Source organism: Sciurus carolinensis, chromosome 19, assembly GCF_902686445.1.
Source record: "Sciurus carolinensis chromosome 19, mSciCar1.2, whole genome shotgun sequence".
In the NCBI taxonomy this organism is placed as follows: domain Eukaryota; kingdom Metazoa; phylum Chordata; class Mammalia; order Rodentia; family Sciuridae; genus Sciurus; species Sciurus carolinensis.
Genome location: NC_062231.1, coordinates 19,809,868 through 19,827,114, shown reverse-complemented (window position 1 = coordinate 19,827,114; position 17,247 = coordinate 19,809,868). Strand labels below are relative to the sequence as shown.

General features: G+C 54.3%; 1 protein-coding gene across 12 annotated transcripts in view; it reads left to right on the top strand.

The window, feature by feature from the left end:
• Itpr1 (inositol 1,4,5-trisphosphate receptor type 1) overlaps positions 1-17,247 on the top strand; it is a 315,448-nt gene that overhangs the window by 252,956 nt on the left and 45,245 nt on the right. For all 12 annotated transcript variants that reach the window (XM_047534493.1, XM_047534490.1, XM_047534485.1 and 9 more), the window contains 6 exons: positions 1,224-1,334; positions 3,714-3,809; positions 6,221-6,343; positions 7,430-7,534; positions 10,707-10,899; positions 16,700-16,822. In XM_047534493.1, coding sequence (XP_047390449.1) covers positions 1,224-1,334; positions 3,714-3,809; positions 6,221-6,343; positions 7,430-7,534; positions 10,707-10,899; positions 16,700-16,822 — 751 coding nt within the window. The remainder of the gene's footprint in view (positions 1-1,223; positions 1,335-3,713; positions 3,810-6,220; positions 6,344-7,429; positions 7,535-10,706; positions 10,900-16,699; positions 16,823-17,247) is intronic.

Here is a 17,247-nt window from a genome sequence, read left to right as displayed (position 1 = left end):
ATCAGGCTCAGAGCTCCACCCCCATGATGGACTTGGGATTGACCTTGGCCTCTGGTGTGGTTTGGTTGAATATTCAACTCTCGGTTGAGTTTTTAGGAACAGGTGGTAAAGGGGGGGGTCAGTTAGCACCCGAGAAGTGGTGATTCGTTTCATAAAACAGGAAAGGGATTAAAAAGTGGCCATTTGAGGGGAACGTAAACCTAGATAGAGACAAAATCTTCACATGAAACAGCCGGAAAGAGACGTGAGGACCTAGCTAGTTGCCATGACCTCTGGATTCTGAGGCAGAGCAGACCGCTAGTCTCTGACGTCCCTGGAGGTGGCACCGGGGCCTCTCTCCCCCAGGAGAGCCCTTCTCACACGTGGCATCTTGAAGAGGGGCTGCGTTCTCCACACCGGAGCTGCTTTCTGGCTGGGCGGGCGGAGCAGGGCTTGCCGTGGCGGGAAGGTGCGTGGTGTCCCATGCTGGGAGCCGGACCTCCCCTCAGGGAGAGCGGTTTGCCACGGTCGAGGTGGTGTGCGCAGCAGGCCGTCCGGGCGTGCGAGAGTGGTGTTCTGCTGGGCCTGCCTTCCTCTCCTGCTGCCCCGGAGCAGATGGTGGGCCCTAACTGGGAGGAGGAGCCCAGCCAGGCGCCAGGCAGCGGGAAAGGCTTTCTGAGGCTTCGCAGGGCATTTCCTTCAAACCGCGGGTTGCGTTTCTGCCAAGCAGAGGCCTGAAAAGGGAGAGGCTGCAGGGGGTTGTGCTCAGTGGAGGCTCTTACCTGGGGGCAGATGATTAATTCTGATATTGCATGAATTAAACCAGAAGTTTGCTTTCCAAGCTTACGCCTTAAGCAAAAGCACCAAATAAACAAAAATGAGTGACGTCGGGCGAATGGAACACGCTTTTAAAGGGCAAAACGGGCTCAGACCCTGGTTATCAGTCATGCACTGGATTTTCCTTTAAGAACAGAAGCTTGCTGCGCTGCACTGTTTGGATTAGACGAGACCAGTTCATCAGTTAGCATGCATGGGGACTTTCCTACTGTTTACTGTTAATTCTGAAACTAGAGATTTTCATCTGTCTTTTATTTTTACCACTTTCTCACGGAAAATTGCAGCCCTCCCCTAGAGACATTGCTGGGAGCGGCAGACATTGTGTTGAAATAGCCGTTGAGCCTGTTGGCCTTTGACGGCTGATTTATGGCCAGCGTTTGTGTAAATGTCTGTGTCTCTCTGCCCAGAACTGCATCGCCACCCACGAGTCCAACGGCATCGACATCATCACAGCCCTGATCCTCAACGACATCAACCCCCTGGGGAAGAAGCGCATGGACCTTGTGTTAGAACTGAAGGCAAGTTTGAGATCCCTGAGCTCAGGGTGCTGGCGTGGCCTGTGACATGGTCACATTCCTGGAACTAGGTCGCAGCAGCAGTTCTGTTAAACTACGTGAAAGATCCAAGTCACGTGTTCTGACTGAATGTGGCACTTAAGTCTTCTTTTCAAATAAGGGCCTCGGGACAGGGACCAGCTTTTCAACTGTTAGGTCACATGTCACTCAGAGCTGAGAAGTGAACTCAGACGGCAGCTGAGAACCAGAAGCTACAGGTTGGGAGGCAACGGAAGCATTCTTCTCTCTGTCGTTTCTGGAATGTTCCCCCTTTGAGGAAAAAGAATTGGTAGTACAACCAAACCTATCTAGGACCCCCCAAAAATCCATTTTTACTTTATCAGGATAACAATTTTCCATTCAGTCCTTGACTTAGCAGGAGGGTGGTTAGTAATGTTGGTTTAAAGTAAGGACAGTACACTGACCAGGGATGTGCCCTCAGGCCTGAGGTGAACTTGAATCATGTACAGATGGAGACCTTCACATGGTTGATGCGGAAGCACCACTGGCTTGTGACTCTCCACAAACACTGAAGTCGTTTTTCAGAGTAAAAGCAGTGGTTCTGAGGTGCCTAAGCTGCAGGGTTTACAAGCCGGCCTTTGGACGGTGTGGACCACTCATCCCAGATGGTGACTTGTAGAGTGAGCCCCAGACTCTCCCCTGCTTAGAGGTTCCAAAGGCTCTCACGTAATCCAAGGCATCAGGCCTTGGATTGGGTGTAGATCGTAGGACGACCCTCGCCTAGCATGCATGAGACCCTGGGTTCCACACCTAGCACTCCACCCCTGAAGAAAAAGAATACAAAGGTTCAGTTCTGGAACTCGAACTTGCAACCCACCCTGGCGTTCGGAAAGGTGCTGGTGTCTCTGAGCACATTTCCTCCTGGCCGTCCCCACGTTGGGGTGAGTTGAGATCTGTGCTTGCAGCCACATACAGCAGTGAGCACTTTGTCTTTATCACGGAAGGGCCCAGAACCGCAGCGTTCAGTGGAAACGCCATCTGTATTTACTGCACAGAAGTGCGTCTTGGGGAAGGCGTTAACACAGAAGCCAGGGGCATGGCACGCTTATTTTTATTTTTTCTTTAGTACTTCAGTGGAGGGTCCAAATGAATGAGTTGATTTGGGTGTATGGATTTTTTTTTTTTTTTTTTTTTTTTTTTTGGCTGACTTTAGCTCCTTCTGAGAAATTTTGCTTTACACCTGGCTTGAGCATCGTACCTGGCCAGCACTCATCAGAAAGTACGCTCTAAGCCACTGGACAACCCCGAGACATTCATGTGCTCCGGGGTAACATTTCAGTGACCTGTTCCACCAATTCAACAGTCTGAGGACCTGAGGATAATCATAGAAAGTTCTCACCTATGATAGCACAGCAACCTGAGCTGCTGTGAAGCTTGGGAGGACCCCCCCAACATACACACACACCCACACACACACACACACACACACACAAAAGCAAGATCTCTGGAGTCCTGTACACAAAAAGCATACAAATCCTTATGGCCCAGGACCCCAAGTGGGGTCCAGCTGAGATTCACAGGTTGTGGACACACGGGCCCTGTTAGCAGAGTGGGACCATGTGGCTTGGCAGGTGTGCGGTGTTCCTCTGGGTCACTCTGGTTAAGTGGTGTTGGTTGTGCTCCCGTAACATTTGGAGTTATGAAGTGATGGGAGTATTTTCACACCAGGGGTACTTGCCCTGTGGCCTGTCTTCTCTGACCTGCAAGCTGAGCAGCAGTGTCTACTCTCATCTGCCCCCACAGAGAGTGTGCCTCTCCATACCTTGGGAACCTGGAGTCAGCATGACCTGTGCCCGGATGGCTCTGTCACCATGAGAGCGACAGCCCATCAGGCCTCCAAACTTGCCATTTAGTATCTGCAGGGTCAGCCAACCACAGGATCAAAAATATTTGAGGAAAAATAATTGCATCTGTGCTGAAATGCACAGTTATGTTCTTGGCATTATTTCCTAAAAATATAGCATAACAACAGCCATTGGCCTTGCCCTTCACATAGTGTTAGGTGTTATAAACAGCCCAGAGCAGAAGCGTCTGGAAGGCCTTCTGTAAGGGACCTGAGCATCCCTGGATTTTGGCTCCCCCGGGGTCCTAGAACCAGTCTCCCATGGCACCGTGTTTAGATTTCCAGTTTCTGCTGGCTCGCGCGTCAGCTGGCCTCTGCCTGTCTGACCTGAGTCGTAGCGTGTGCACGCGTGGGGTCTGAAGGTGGCACCTCCTCTGCCTGGCGCCCTCCGGGTGGATGCCTGTCTGTCCAGCGGGGTGCCCACCACGTCCCCATCCCTAGAGCTCCCCTGCCTCCCTCAGCCTGGCTTTCTCCTTTAGAACAATGCTTCCAAGTTGCTCCTGGCCATCATGGAGAGCAGGCACGACAGCGAGAACGCCGAGAGGATTCTCTACAACATGCGGCCCAAGGAGCTGGTGAGTTGGGAGCCTCAGAGGGCTTGGGACCCAGCCGCGCTCTGCTGCCTTGAGCTTGCTCAAAGATTCACCGGGTCAGAAAGCCGAAGGAGACTCGCGATTCACCTCCGAGCAGGTGGGCAGGGGAGGTGCAGGGCCTGGGCTCCCTCCCCTTTTTCTCTCACGGGGGACAGTGTGCAGAGCAAGTCGAGAAGCCCAGCTGGCCAAGTTCAGATTCATTCCTGTGTGCTTTGGGCAGTTATCTGACCTCTCTGAGCCACGCACTTTTCTGGTTCATAAAAGAAAGATAACGTCACCTGGGCCGACGTGTGGCCTTCAAGACTAGGTGAGCAGCTCACACGTAGCCCTTAGTGCCGTGCGCGGCGTGCGGTGAGTCCTCTGGGACCCGGAGCCCTTTCCTGCCGTCCTGCTCTTCGCTGGCACTTTTGCCAGCTCTTTGTCCAGTGCTGAAGAGATCCCGTCTGGTTTTGGGTGGCTGGTGTGCTTTGCTGGCCTGGGTTTTCCTTGGAGGAGACAAGACCTGGCTTATGTCTGAGGGGTGGGAGTCACAGTGGGCTGTGAGCCCCGGGTTGGAGTTGGGGCTGCAGACTGCCAGAGGAGGCGCGCTCAGAGACCGGCGACAGGAGCGGAGGACAGGGCTCTCTTTGTGGACTTCTCCCCAAACAGAGAAGCTGTGACCGACGGACTTCAATGAGGGCATTAAAACGTCTCTGCCTCCTGCCGACCCGAATTGCTCTCGAGGCCAGGCCAGAGTCCCTTTATGTATTTCTTTAAATAAAGTTAAGAGCAGCCCGGCTCTTTGATCTCTGAGGCAAGGGAGTAAGTTCCCAGCCCGAGCTGGGAGTCCTCTGTGCATTTACGTAACAGCTTGTATAACCGGGAGTGACCGGGGACTCTAGGGGTCATCGTTCTTGAGTAGGGTCACAGTGACCTTGTGGAGGTCCCATTCCTGAGCCCTTGAATTTAGAAAGCACCCGGCTCTTCTGGCCTGTCTAGGTGGGGACAGGCCCACACCAGAGCTGTGGCTGCCTCTGGCTCCTGGGTGGCCTGTTGTGCCTGGAGAACATCCCTCTGGCTCCTGGGAGGAGTCGGGCTTCCTGGAACCAGCTCAGACGTCGGGAGCGTGTGAGCATGCGCTCTGGGACACGGCCCTGGGTCCCGTACCACAGGCTGTCTGCTCGGCTTGGAACCAGAGAACTGAGGAATAAAGGCTCGGAGGGGGAGGCCTTTGTCTCCAAAGCCCAACCCAGTGCCTGACGTGGCATCCGTGCAGAAATGGGTGGCTTGATTTGGGGTGATGAGAATAAGTCCTCTGAACCATCAAAAAATATGAATTTTTCGTACAACTTAGGGAGTGAAGGTATTTATTCTCACTCTTCTGATGATAAACTCCTGTTCGTTTAATAAATCCTGGCCAGGCCCTCCATTGTCCAGGGCAGGTGTGGCCCCAGGGCAGGTGTGGGTACAGGCAGACCCAGCTCCTGCTCCCCAGGAGGCCGGGGGTGTAGAAAGCAGGACAGGTCCAGAAAGGCTCAATATGCTGGAGGCAAGAGTCCAGCCAAGCACACAGACCCCAGGGACAGAGTCCTGTCATTGTGAAGGAGTCCAAGCTCATTAGCTGTGACGTTAGCAATGTTCTTCTCTCTGCGCGTCCTTGTTCATAAAGAAATGGAATCTCTGATACTTCTGAAAATGTTAGCATTGAATTTTTAAAAAGAATGTTCAAATAGGAAGTGGTCTGTAGATGTTACTAGATGTCTGTTATTTTCACATGGTATAGGCTTGGGCGAGCAGGGAATCAAATAAGATAAAAATTTTACAGCCCGGCATGGTAACACATATCTGTAGTCCCAGCGACTCAGGAGGCTGAGGTAAGAGGATCACCAGTTTGAGGCCAGCCTCAGCAATTTAGTGAGACTCTGTCTCAAAAAGGACTGGAGGTGTAGCTCAGTGGTAGAGTGTCCCTGGGTTCAAGCCCCAGCAACAAAAAACCAAAGAAAGAAAAGAAGCTATCTAAAAATGAAGGAATTTCTTAGATTTTTCCTAGAAGGGCAAAATTGGGATTAGGGAGACCTGGTGGAAAGAAATGTGGAGGTAGGAAAGGTCAGGCTTCTAGCCTGCATTTGGATCCCATTTTCCTTTTCAAGGTGCTTTTACAGCCATTGTCCCCTTTTAAAGTAGGAGCCACAGAACGTCTCTTGCTCCGAGTAGAGTGAGTGAATCTCCTCGCCTGTCCGTGGAGGCTCTCCCTGGCCTTCACTGCCCGCGGCCGTGCTGGGAGGATTCTGAGGCTGCCTCCGAGCCCTGTGGGAAAGGGCGCTGAGCTGGATGAGCAGCATCTGCCCAGGAGAGGGACTGCCACCTGCGTGTAGGGATGCCCGTCCTCAGGGGTCCCCTGGCCCTTCTTGCAGGTGGAAGTGATCAAGAAAGCTTACATGCAAGGCGAGGTGGAGTTCGAGGACGGGGAGAACGGCGAGGAGGGGGCCGCCTCCCCCAGGAACGTGGGGCACAACATCTACATACTGGCGCACCAGGTGGGAGCTCCCGCACCCCGCCCTGCCCGAGGCCACGGCCCCCAGCCTCCCTGACGCCTTCTCCGAGGGCTGGCTGCTCTCGGGAGTGTGGCTCTGGTGCTCTGGCGTCTGACCGAGGCCCCGAGGCCCAGGCCTGTCTGTTTTTCCACTGTGCTGGGGTCACGGACCTGGAAATCCCCCTTACAAGCAACCAACCTGGGTGGTGACACTCGTGGCTTATGGCCTCGTTGGGAGCCCTGGGAAAGGCATCTGGCCTTGCTATAAATATGGCCCAGTCTCTGCAGCCTAGAGCACTAAGCTCTGGCCGCCCGCCCTGAACTTGTCAGTAGGACTTCCTTCTGTCCTGGGGATGGGTGACGCTCCGTGCCCTGGTGTCCCAGTGTCCCACTTCTTAATCCTCCTCCCACGTAGCTGGGTTCTGGAAGGTGTTTCCTCCTGGATTCTGATGTGTTTTGGACTTCCAGGTGGGTCTGGGCAGACTGTAACCAGGCCTGTTTCCTGTCCCCTCTGTCCCTCAGGCAGAGGGTATAAGCAATGATGGGGTTGGGCCCGAGGTTGGTAGGTCCCTGCCCACTTCTCCCCCATGACCAGCATCTCGCCTCCAAAAGGGCTTCTGAACATTCCCCTTGGAGGCTCTGTACAGAAGACCCCATCTCCTGCTCGTCTATGCAGAAATCAGGGGAGCCGAGTGCAGTGGCTCATGCCTGTAATCCCAGCAGCTCAGGAGGCTGAGGCAGGAGGATCAGAGTTCAAAGCCAGCCTCAGCAAGGCCCTAAGCAACTCAGTGAGACACTGTCTCAAACTAAAAAATAAGCACCTCTGGGTGCAATCTCTGGTACCCAAAAGAAAAATGAAAAAAGAGAGAAATCAAGGGGAAGCGAGGACCCTGTGGAAACTTTCAGAACTTTTCTCCTGGGCTCCCCACATGACCCCTGTGCAAAAGCCCCTGGACAGAAGGTGCAAGCCTCCCACACCTTTGCCCTTCTGCTTGCTGCTGGTTATGATGCACTTTTTCAAACGCAGAGTTAGGAGAGCTCACGCGTTCCCTTTGTGGAGGCATGGCCCGTTTCTGTGCTTGTGTTCTAGTTGGCGCGTCACAACAAAGAACTTCAGACCATGCTGAAACCCGGCGGCCAGGTGGACGGAGACGAGGCTCTGGAGTTCTATGCCAAGCACACGGCACAGATCGAGGTAAGAGCGGAGCCGGCCAGGGCACAGGAGAGCCGAGGCTTCGGGCACGGCCTTCAGGGCTGAGGCCTCCATTGAGCCCTGCCCTGTGCCAGGGTGGCATGCTTCCTTCATCTGAGCAATGAAAGTGCTGCGAGCACCTCCTGTATACCAGGTCTGCGTCAGGTGCTGGTGATCCAGTGACGGCCCAGACGGTCATGGGCTGGCAAAGAAGGCAGCCTCTGAGCAGAACTGTCCGAAGCCATCTCATTCGTGACAGATTCTGGCCAGGTCACAAGGACATGGCATTATAGGAAAGTCCAGCAGAAGGACCTGCTACAGACCATGACGCCCAGGGGGCCTCTTCTGAAGCCAGACTTCAAGTCGTAGGAGTGGAACAGGCAGAGCCCAAGGAGGAGCTCCTCAGACCCCGGGAGGAAGATCCTCGAGGGTGGAGATGGAGCCAGGCCGGGTAGCTGGAGTGCAGAGCTTGGGCTCCTTCCTGGGAGAAGTCCAGACTTGACCCCCAGAGCCATGGGGGCCGCAGGGGAGCGTCGCTCAGGGCAACGCTTAGTCACATCTGTAAACCCAACACATCAAGATCTTGCTAATAATCCTCCATGAACCAGGCGGCAGCCTCCCTGTTCTTCACATGGAGAATCACAGCTGTAAGCCCAGGGGAGTCGTGTCCCTGCTCCGACTCTCAGTGACAGAGCTGGAATTTTAGTCCCTGTCTGTCTGACCCCTGAGCCTGGGGATGCATTTTATGTCCCCTGCATTATCATCTGAGGGAACACAGGCTTCTCTCTCCAGGCCCTCGGTAGCAGGGGACGACGTGCCATGTTTTACCAGTGAGGAAACGTCCAAGTTCCGTGTCATTTTTGAAAGGAAGAGTCGGCAATATAATGTGTTCAAGGTGGAGACTTTTCCAGAGTCTGTTCTTCCCTGATGAATCAGGTTTCCAGGCCCTCTAACGTAACGTTTCATGTCACTGATGTGCCAACCTGCCAGGGTAGGTGAGCACACACCCTTGATTCATCATGAGTGTCAAGCAGCTTAGCCAAGAGGGCTGGTTGTGTCCTCTGGAACCCTTGGAAGACGTGCACTGGATGTTGGTGCTGTAGAATGTCAGAGGCGAGCAGAACCTTGGAGGTCACGTGGTTGAGCTCCTCGGGTTACTGGGGAGAAGCCCCAAGCTTGGTTGAGTTACAAGGTATGACCGGGGTCATGCAGCCCATTAGAGGCGGGAGAAGAACTAGAGAAGTTTCCCTGCCTCCCATTTGTAAGTGACTTAAGAATAAAAAGAGGTGTGGACAGGTCTTAAATGACAGAGAGAAAGGTCTGATGTCCCTGCCCCTGGCCAGCACCCTCCCCTCTCTTCAGGCTTGCCCTGGGGTTACCTGTGTTAAGCTGGGGGACAGTTGGTTGCCCCCGAGGCTTCCTTTCCAGCCCCGTCTCCTCCCTCGGGGAGTTGGGCGGGGTAGCCCTGGAGTCTGGAGCCCATTCTTGCCCGGAGGCTGCCTCCTCTGCTCCCCCTTTTCCTCCTGAGCCCAGGTGCACATCTCTGATGTGTCCCTTGGAGGAACACAGACTTATCCACTGTGGCTTGACTGTGGGGCAGGCGGCTCTCGATCGCAGGAGCCTGCAGTGGCCCCTGCCCCTGTTTCCAGCAGAATCAGCTGGGGAGCTGGGCCAGGGACAGGTGCCGGTCACTAGCCCCCCCACCATGGCTCTAGTTCCACCAGGTCAGGTTGTGAACCAGCTCCAGTAGGAGACAAGGGCTCCCGAACCTGAGCTCCGGCTAGATTTGGGAAGCGCTGGTCTACAGGCCTCAGAAAATGTGGAGCCAGGGCTTGGGATCCTGTCCCACCTCTGGCACACTTTCCCACTTGAGTTAGTCAGCTTTTCGTCACTGTGACCAAAATACTTGATAGGAAAAATTTAGAGGAGGGAAAGTGTATTTGGGGCTCACAGTTGCAGACACCTCAGCTCATGGTCAGCCAGTTTCATTGCTCTGGTCTCAAGGTGAAGCAGGGCATCATGGCAGAAGGCCCAGCAGAGGCCAGCTGCTCAGCTCAGGGCAACCAAGCAGAGAGGGAGGGAGGAAGGGGACAGGGGCAAGGGACCCCGGGGAGGATGCACCCTTCCAGAGCACACCCCAGTGACCCACCTCCTCCGGCCACGTCCCACTGCATGCAGTTACACCCAGTCAGCCCATTCACAGCTCCCACAGTCCAGCATTTCACCTCTGAACAGTCCTGCAAAGAGGAGCTTTGGGGGTCACCTTGCACCCCCACCACAACACCAGAAAAGTTACGGGGAGGATAGGGTCAGCTCTTGTTGTGGACTTGGCCCTGGGCCTCCCCTGACTTCTCCAGCCTCTGGGGAGGAGAACGAAGGGAGGTCATACTCCGTTGTACTGTGGTCCGCTGTCCTTTTGAAATCCCTCGGCTCAGGACTGTAATGCAATTCAGCGTCCTAGCATTTGAACAATCCAGACCAGACTGTCCTCTCACCTGTTGAGCCTGTCGAAGGCGTCCCCCACCCCGGGGCCCAACATAGCCTTCTGAGAGAACAGTGAGGCCATCCCAGAGTCCACGGACACCTTGGCTCACATACCATGCATTGTAGATGTGATGACAGGTAAGAGGTAGGAGGTCATTGCAAAGGGATGTAAGCCAAAGGTCTCTGCACGAGCTCCTCTCTGGCGGAAATAACCCAGTTTTGCTGTCCGAGTAAGGATCTTAGGTTTGCACTACACCAATCAGTACGAGAGTCGTGTGGCTGCTTAAATGAAAATCAAGTAAAATGGAGCATTCTGCTCCTTAGTTGCAGTAAGCATACGTGCGAATGCTCAGAGGCCACCTGTGGCCAGCTGTCCTCCTGGGCAGCATAGTGGAGAACCATCTCGCCCCTGGGCAGGAGCAGCCTCACGTGACTATGTACATGAAACAGTGTAAGTTCCAGGTAAAAGCTGGTCACGTTAAAATGACTGGGGACTGAGGTGAGAAAAACGCTTGCAAAGACCAGAACTGTTCTCAGGGCAGTCCGAGCGAGACGACCCAGACAGGCCACAGCCTCCGAGAAGCGTGTTACTTCTTACTCTGAACCTCGACACCAGGGCCTCCAGCTGCACTCGGCCCTCCCACGGGGTTTCCAGGGCGGCTGCTGAACCCCTCCTTTGTTTTCTCCCCAGATTGTCCGATTAGACCGAACCATGGAGCAGATCGTCTTCCCGGTCCCCAGCATATGTGAATTCCTGACCAAAGAGTCAAAGCTGCGAATCTACTACACGACCGAGAGGGACGAGCAGGGCAGTAAGATCAACGACTTCTTCCTGCGCTCAGAAGACCTCTTCAACGAGATGAATTGGCAGAAGAAGCTGCGAGGTGGGTCACAGCTTGGGGGTCTCGCTCCTGAGAGGTGGGTCCTGGGCGTCTCAGAGACGCGAGCTGGGTAATGTCTTCATCTCCCAGCAGGAGCCACGTGGTGTCATTTGTGACTGCCCAGGAGGCCAGTGGCTCTTCAGTAGCTGATAAATTGGGCCCGGAGAGGCTTCCTGCATGCAGCGTCCGACCTGATGGGACTTGGCAGTTCCGTGAAGACTTAGAATGCCCTTCTTTTCTTTTGTGATTATCTCAATGTCAAAAATACAGGCTGGGTGTGGTGTAATCCCAGCAACTCAGGAGGCTCAGGCAGGAGGATTGCAAGTTTGAGGCCAGCCACAGCAACTTAGTGAGGCCCTAAGCAACTCAGCAAGACCCTGTCTTAAATTAAAAAATAAAAAGGGGCTGGGGATGTGGCTCAGTGTTTAAGCGCCCCTGGGTTCAATCCCCGGTACCAAATAAATAAATAAATGAATAAAGAGGGAGACCCCGGGCCTGGTCCTCGAGCTCCCAGGATGGTGGGTGGGTGAGCAGTGCAGTCAGCCTGGTGCTCTTTGCTAGCACACCTGCTCCGCAGACTCCGGAGTTTTCCCTTGTGCAGAGTGGCTTGGATTTGAGGCCCTAAATCATTTTCTGGGCAGTAGAATCATTTTCTGCCTAAGATGCATCGTTGCCCTCCAGCGAGTCCTGTGGAGAAGCCCCGCCGACCTGGTTGAAATGACACATGTATATGGCTTCCGCCCAGGGCGCCCCTGCTCCTGGTTTTCATGAGGGGTTTAATGTGGTCTTTCAGCCCCAACTGCAGCTTGGCACCAGCTGTTGTGGCCGATTTACAAAGGATCGTGTTTTATTTCTGTCGGTCAGGAGCCGGGCTTTTATTTGAAACGCTGAAGGCCCACTTCCACTGTGATCTCCTGGGGTGAGTGGGGGGGGGGGGATGTGTCAAGGTCAGCCTCCGGGAGCTCTTGTCACCTCGCCGATCCCTGCCAGTCCAGGACCGGACGCGCCTCCTCTGCCTGTGTTTCTTCTTCGCTTTTCTCCTCATCTGCCGGCATCCCTAGATTTGCTAGTGGCCGAGAGGGTGTCCAAGCAGGCTGGCCCAAAGGCCCTACTCCACCTGGCCCCACCCCTACCCGTTCTCGCCACCCGCTAAGGGGCACCTGAGAACTCTCCAGAGTGTCCTCGCCGTCCTGCGCCCACGTGCCTGTCTCGAGTCAGGCTGAGGGAACAGGGAGCTTCAGCAGCTGGCAGGGGTGCAGACCTCAGGACGCAGGCCTGGTTCCACCCAGGGTCACGTCCCTGGAGCCTCCTGAGGATTCCTCCGCACAGCGCCACGCTGGGGCGGTGAGAGAAAGAGCCGCCCGCAGAGGAGGCGAGGAAACCCCTCCCGCCGCCCCTACTCGCCCTACAGCTGCTGTAGGGAGGGGAGAACTTACTTCTGCTCCTCGACTCCCAGTGGGATATTCCACAGTGGCAGCTTTAGGGGCCCATCCTGACCTCATGCATCAAAGCCTTGTCAACTGATTTCGTCCTTGTCGGTGACTATGGCTACCGAGTTGGACCAGGTAGATTTCTTCTCTGAGTTCTTAGTCAGTCCATGTACATATGGCGGCGGGGCATGTGTGTTACTCTCTCCAAAAATCCTATGAACCAACAAAGACCTCTTCTCCATTTCTGTTAAGGTGTCTCCTCATACTGCTCTTTCTGGATTGGTGTCTCCAGCTGGGGGTTATAGGGGGGCCTTGGCTCCAAGGAGTCAGTTCCATTCTGCCTCTGCCGCCTGCCCGTTCTGTGGTCCCATTGGTGACCTACCCAGAAGGTGGGGGCTAGGATGGCCTCTTGGATTCCTTTCCTTCCAGAATGGCCATCGCAGATTCCTATCACATTGTAGCTCACGCCTTCCCTTCTTTCACTCTTTCTGTTTTTGGAAAACAGTTTTTGTTTCTGTGAAGCTTAAACACAAGTATAGTTGTCAACTGAAAGCTTTTAATTGGCTTCAGAGCTACCCGCTGGTAAGAGAGAAGTGGAAAATAATAACTGACTTGCACATGATTTGCATAGCCAGGGAGGGGAGCTGTGCTCATGAGGAGTGCAGTAAAGTGGAAGCGCGCTCTCCCTTCCAAGGGGCTGGCTTCCCACGGAGCTCTGCTTACCTTCCACTGAGGGTCACCTGTGCTTTGGAACATCTGAAGCTGAAACTGGGCTGCCGATGTTGCCTGGTGTTTTTTCTGCAAGAGCCGAGACTTCCAGCCGCTCTGCGCCCCCAGAACCCCAGTTCTCTGCTGTGCCCACCAGCACGTGCTGCACGCATGCCCTTCTCACACCTGCATCCTATCTCCGACATCCCCCTCTGACATCCGCTCCGGAAGTTCACGGCCCTGGGGAGGCAGAGACTGGGCTGTGAAAACCGGAAGAGGAAGCTGAGATAGAGTTGCACATGCTGCCGCCTCTGCCCTCACGATTGTAGCTCCGATGGGCACAGAGCTGGGAAGCTCTGCTTGTACACATGGATGTGGAATCCAGGTCACCCAGCAAAGCCCAGGCCTTTAAGCAAACAGCTGGGAAAGAGCGTTACCCAAAGGTGTCCTGGCTGTAGTCAATTAAATACTGGTGCCCATCTGGGGTGGTGGCACTCCACCGTTTGGCTATAACATGACAGGATATTGATCCAGGCAACTTTTAGCCCCTAGTACGTAGAAAACAAGCTGCAAGTTACAGTGGGGAACTCTGCATGCAAGGGCCATGACTGCTTCCTGTGGGAACTTGTCACTGGAAGGGACAGACAACACAGGCATATTTTTTTTTAATTTTCTTTTTAGTTGTAGCTGGACACAATACCTTTATTTTATTTACTTATTTTTATGTGGTGCTGAGGATGGAACCCAGTGCCTCATGCATGCTAGGTGAGTGCTCTACCCCTGAGCCTCAACCCAGCCCCCACAGGCAGCTGCTGTGCCAGCCTGATTATGACCAGGCCTATAATCAAGCAGTGGCAGGCTGTGTGAACATGGGAAAGGAAGACTTAGGAGGAAAGGCGGGACCTCAGTAGCATCTAGATGGCTAGGAGGGACTTGGCCACAGCTCGAGAGCCTGTAGAGGGGAGATGTATCAGTGGCTCCTTGCTGCTGTAACAAGTGACCACAAACTTTGATGCTTACAACAACATAAATGAATTCCAGGGGTCAGAAGTCTGAGAAGGTTCTCAGCAGACTGAAATCAAGTTGTTGGTAGGGCTGTGACTGCCTGCATTCCTTGGCTCTTGTCCCCTCCCTCCTTCAAAGTCCACAGTGTCCATGGAACCCTTCTACTGCTGCATTGCTTCGACTCTGAGTCTCTTGCTTCCATCTTTGACTTTTAAGTCCTTTTTGTCATGTAAGGTAACACAGTCACAGACTCTGAAGATTAGGATGGGCACATTTAGGGTAACAAATCACCCCCAAATTTTAGTGGCTTAAAAAAGTAAATATCAATTTTCTCACAGCTTCCTGGGGTCAGGAATTTGGGAGTGGCTTAGGGGGTGGTTCTGGCTCAGAGTTTCAGCTGAGATGCCAGCCAGGGCCACCATCCCCCGTGCACATGCCTGGATGGGGAGATCCACTTATTAGCTGGTCCAGGGGGCTGTTAACAGAGGCCTCAGGTCCTCTCCACGTGGACCTCTGTGGGAATCTGCTGCAAGTCCTCACGACACAGCAGAGCCAGTGACTTGAGTCCAGAGAGCTCGGAGGGAACCACAGAGCCCTGGTGACTACCCTTGGAAGGCAGGTGCCAGCAGGTACACTGTGTTCATTTATTAGAAGCAAGTTGCTTCTCATGAGGAGGGGGCTTAGCTGCACCTCTTGAAAGGAGGAGCATCAGAGACTTTGTGGACATGTTTTTAGATCCTCACAAAGAGTGCAGGGAGCCCCAAGGCACCAGCATGTGTTCAGGGAAAAACCATCACCAGGCTGGGATGCAAAGAGAGAGTGGACAGGGAAGGGAAGAGGGAGACAAGTCCAGAAAGGTGGATGGGATATTGTCCCATGTGCCCCAGGAAGTAAGAGACATGGCTCGTCAAGGTGGGTCTCCAAGCACCTTCTTGCTCTTGGATAAATACCACTTGATTTAAAGGACTGAATGTTTGTTCAGATTCAAAATGGTTGTACAATTTAAGTAGAATGTTAGCTCTGTAAAAATAAGCTGTATGAGCTGGGTCGTGGCTCAGTGCTAGCGCGCTTGCCTAGCCTACGTGAGGCACTGGGTTCGATTCTCAGCACTGCATCTGAATGTCCATCAACAACTGAAACAGTAAGATAGGCTTGTGAACAGCACGTTTCTTGAGGCTGTGCTGAAGTATCCTGCCATGCACATCACAGCTGCTCTCTGACCATCCTGGGCACCCAGGCCTGGGGAGAGGGTGCTGTGACTCTCTTGGTGCCCTTTCCTTAGCTTCAGCACCTCCTCGCCATTCACCTCTTCTCTCCCGTTCTGGAGCGTATGTGTCCAGATCAGAAAGGGGCGTCTGCCCCAGAAGGAGCACAGTTGCTCTTGTTTCCAGAGCAGACGATTTCTCATCCCAAGTTTGCTTCATCAAGAAGATGAGTTATTTCCCAGTGACTGGCCGGACCCTGGTCAGTTTCTCTGGAGTGGTCACACAGGCCACTTACCTTTATCCCCGTCCCTGACCCCGCAGCCTCGCTGCCCTGGGCAATGGGATTGCCTCGCTTCCACGCACTGCTGGGCCTCAGTTTCCCTCGTTTCTAAAACAAGGGCTCTTAATCTGATCAGTGGCTTGCCACTCTGCAGCTCTGCAGCTGGGAAAGAGTGCCTCTTACCACGTTCGAACATGATGTGAGCAATTATTAAACGCCCAGGGGTCTGTTTAGTTGTACCACAACTTAGCTTTGAATGGAAGCTTCCAAAGGCTTGGCAGCTTCAAGTGTCATTATAGGGCCAGTGGATTTGTCATTGGCAGCTGTCCTAAAGTGAGAGGATGACTTCACTGGGGAAGCAAAGGGGAGGAAAAAAGCACGCCAGGGACCCATTCCCACATCCTCCATTGTCTCTGGGGGGCTGATGTCGGATGAGCCTGAGGTAGAATGTCCGGCCTGGTGGTGTCACCTGGCCACGGTGGATGGAGAAGGCAGCGACGCCACGTGACACACGGCGCCACATCCTTCCTCTCCTGGGGCCGCTGGGAGCGTGGACTCCGAGCTGACCTCCCAGTCGGCCCCCTGTGCTCCTGCCTCCCCGACCCAGGGAACTGGCAGGTGACTCGGTGTTGGGGAAGGGATCATCGCCCTGCTTTGGGACGCCAGCGAGGTCGCGGAGCATTCGGAGCCAGGGAGGACCGTGGAGAGGGGACCCGTCCTAGTCTGAGGCCCAAGCGGGCAACGCTGAGTGCCGTGTCTCCCTGACCTTTCTAGAAACCTCACTGAATTCTTGGGTCTCTGGGCATCTCATCGGGTCCCGGCAGCCCGAGGGGAAGCAGGGCCTCCGTGCCTGCACTCTGGATGACCCCGGTGCCCGTGACTGGCGCTGTCGACTGGGCACACAGGCCTTTTAGATGTTCCAACTCTCCCCCCTACTTCAGTTCCCCCAATAGATCTTCTGTTCCAGAGAGTTCTGCACGCAGAAATGAGCCAATCTGAAGTCACTGCGTGCCAGCTCTAAACACTGGCCGCGTTGACCGTGGAGGCCAGAAGCAGGAGCCCAGTGGGCCTGAGGGGCGGGGCGAGGCGGGGCGGGAGGAGGGCGGGGCGGGGCGGGGCGGGGCGGAGCGGGAGGAGGGCCGGCCGGCCGGCTCTGAGCGCGCCTCTCTCCGCAGCCCAGCCCGTGCTCTACTGGTGTGCCCGCAACATGTCCTTCTGGAGCAGCATCTCCTTCAACCTGGCCGTCCTGATGAACCTGCTGGTGGCCTTCTTCTACCCGTTCAAAGGCGTGCGAGGAGGTACCGATAGCTTCAGATTCGAGGAAAGGGCTAGCTGCACCCACAGCTCCAGCCTCACCTAAGTACTGTCCCCGGAGCATTCCTGCCACGTCCAGGATCCCAGGGCCCCGTTTTCAGGGAGATGAGATGGGAGCTCTTAGTTTTGAGTCTAACAGAATAATTTAAATATTCTCTCTCTCTCTCTCTCTTTATGTATATACACACCAGAAAAGCAAGTGAACCCCATTTTTTGGTTGTGTTATGTCTTGTTTTTTGGTACCGAGGATTGAACCCAGAGGCACTCTACCACGGAGCCACATCCCCAGCCCTTTTTATTTATTATTTTGAGACATGGCCTCTCTAAGGTGCAGAGATTGGCCTCTAACTTGCGATCCTCCTGCTTCAGCCTCCCAAGTTGCTGGGCTTCCAGGCATGGCCACTGTGCC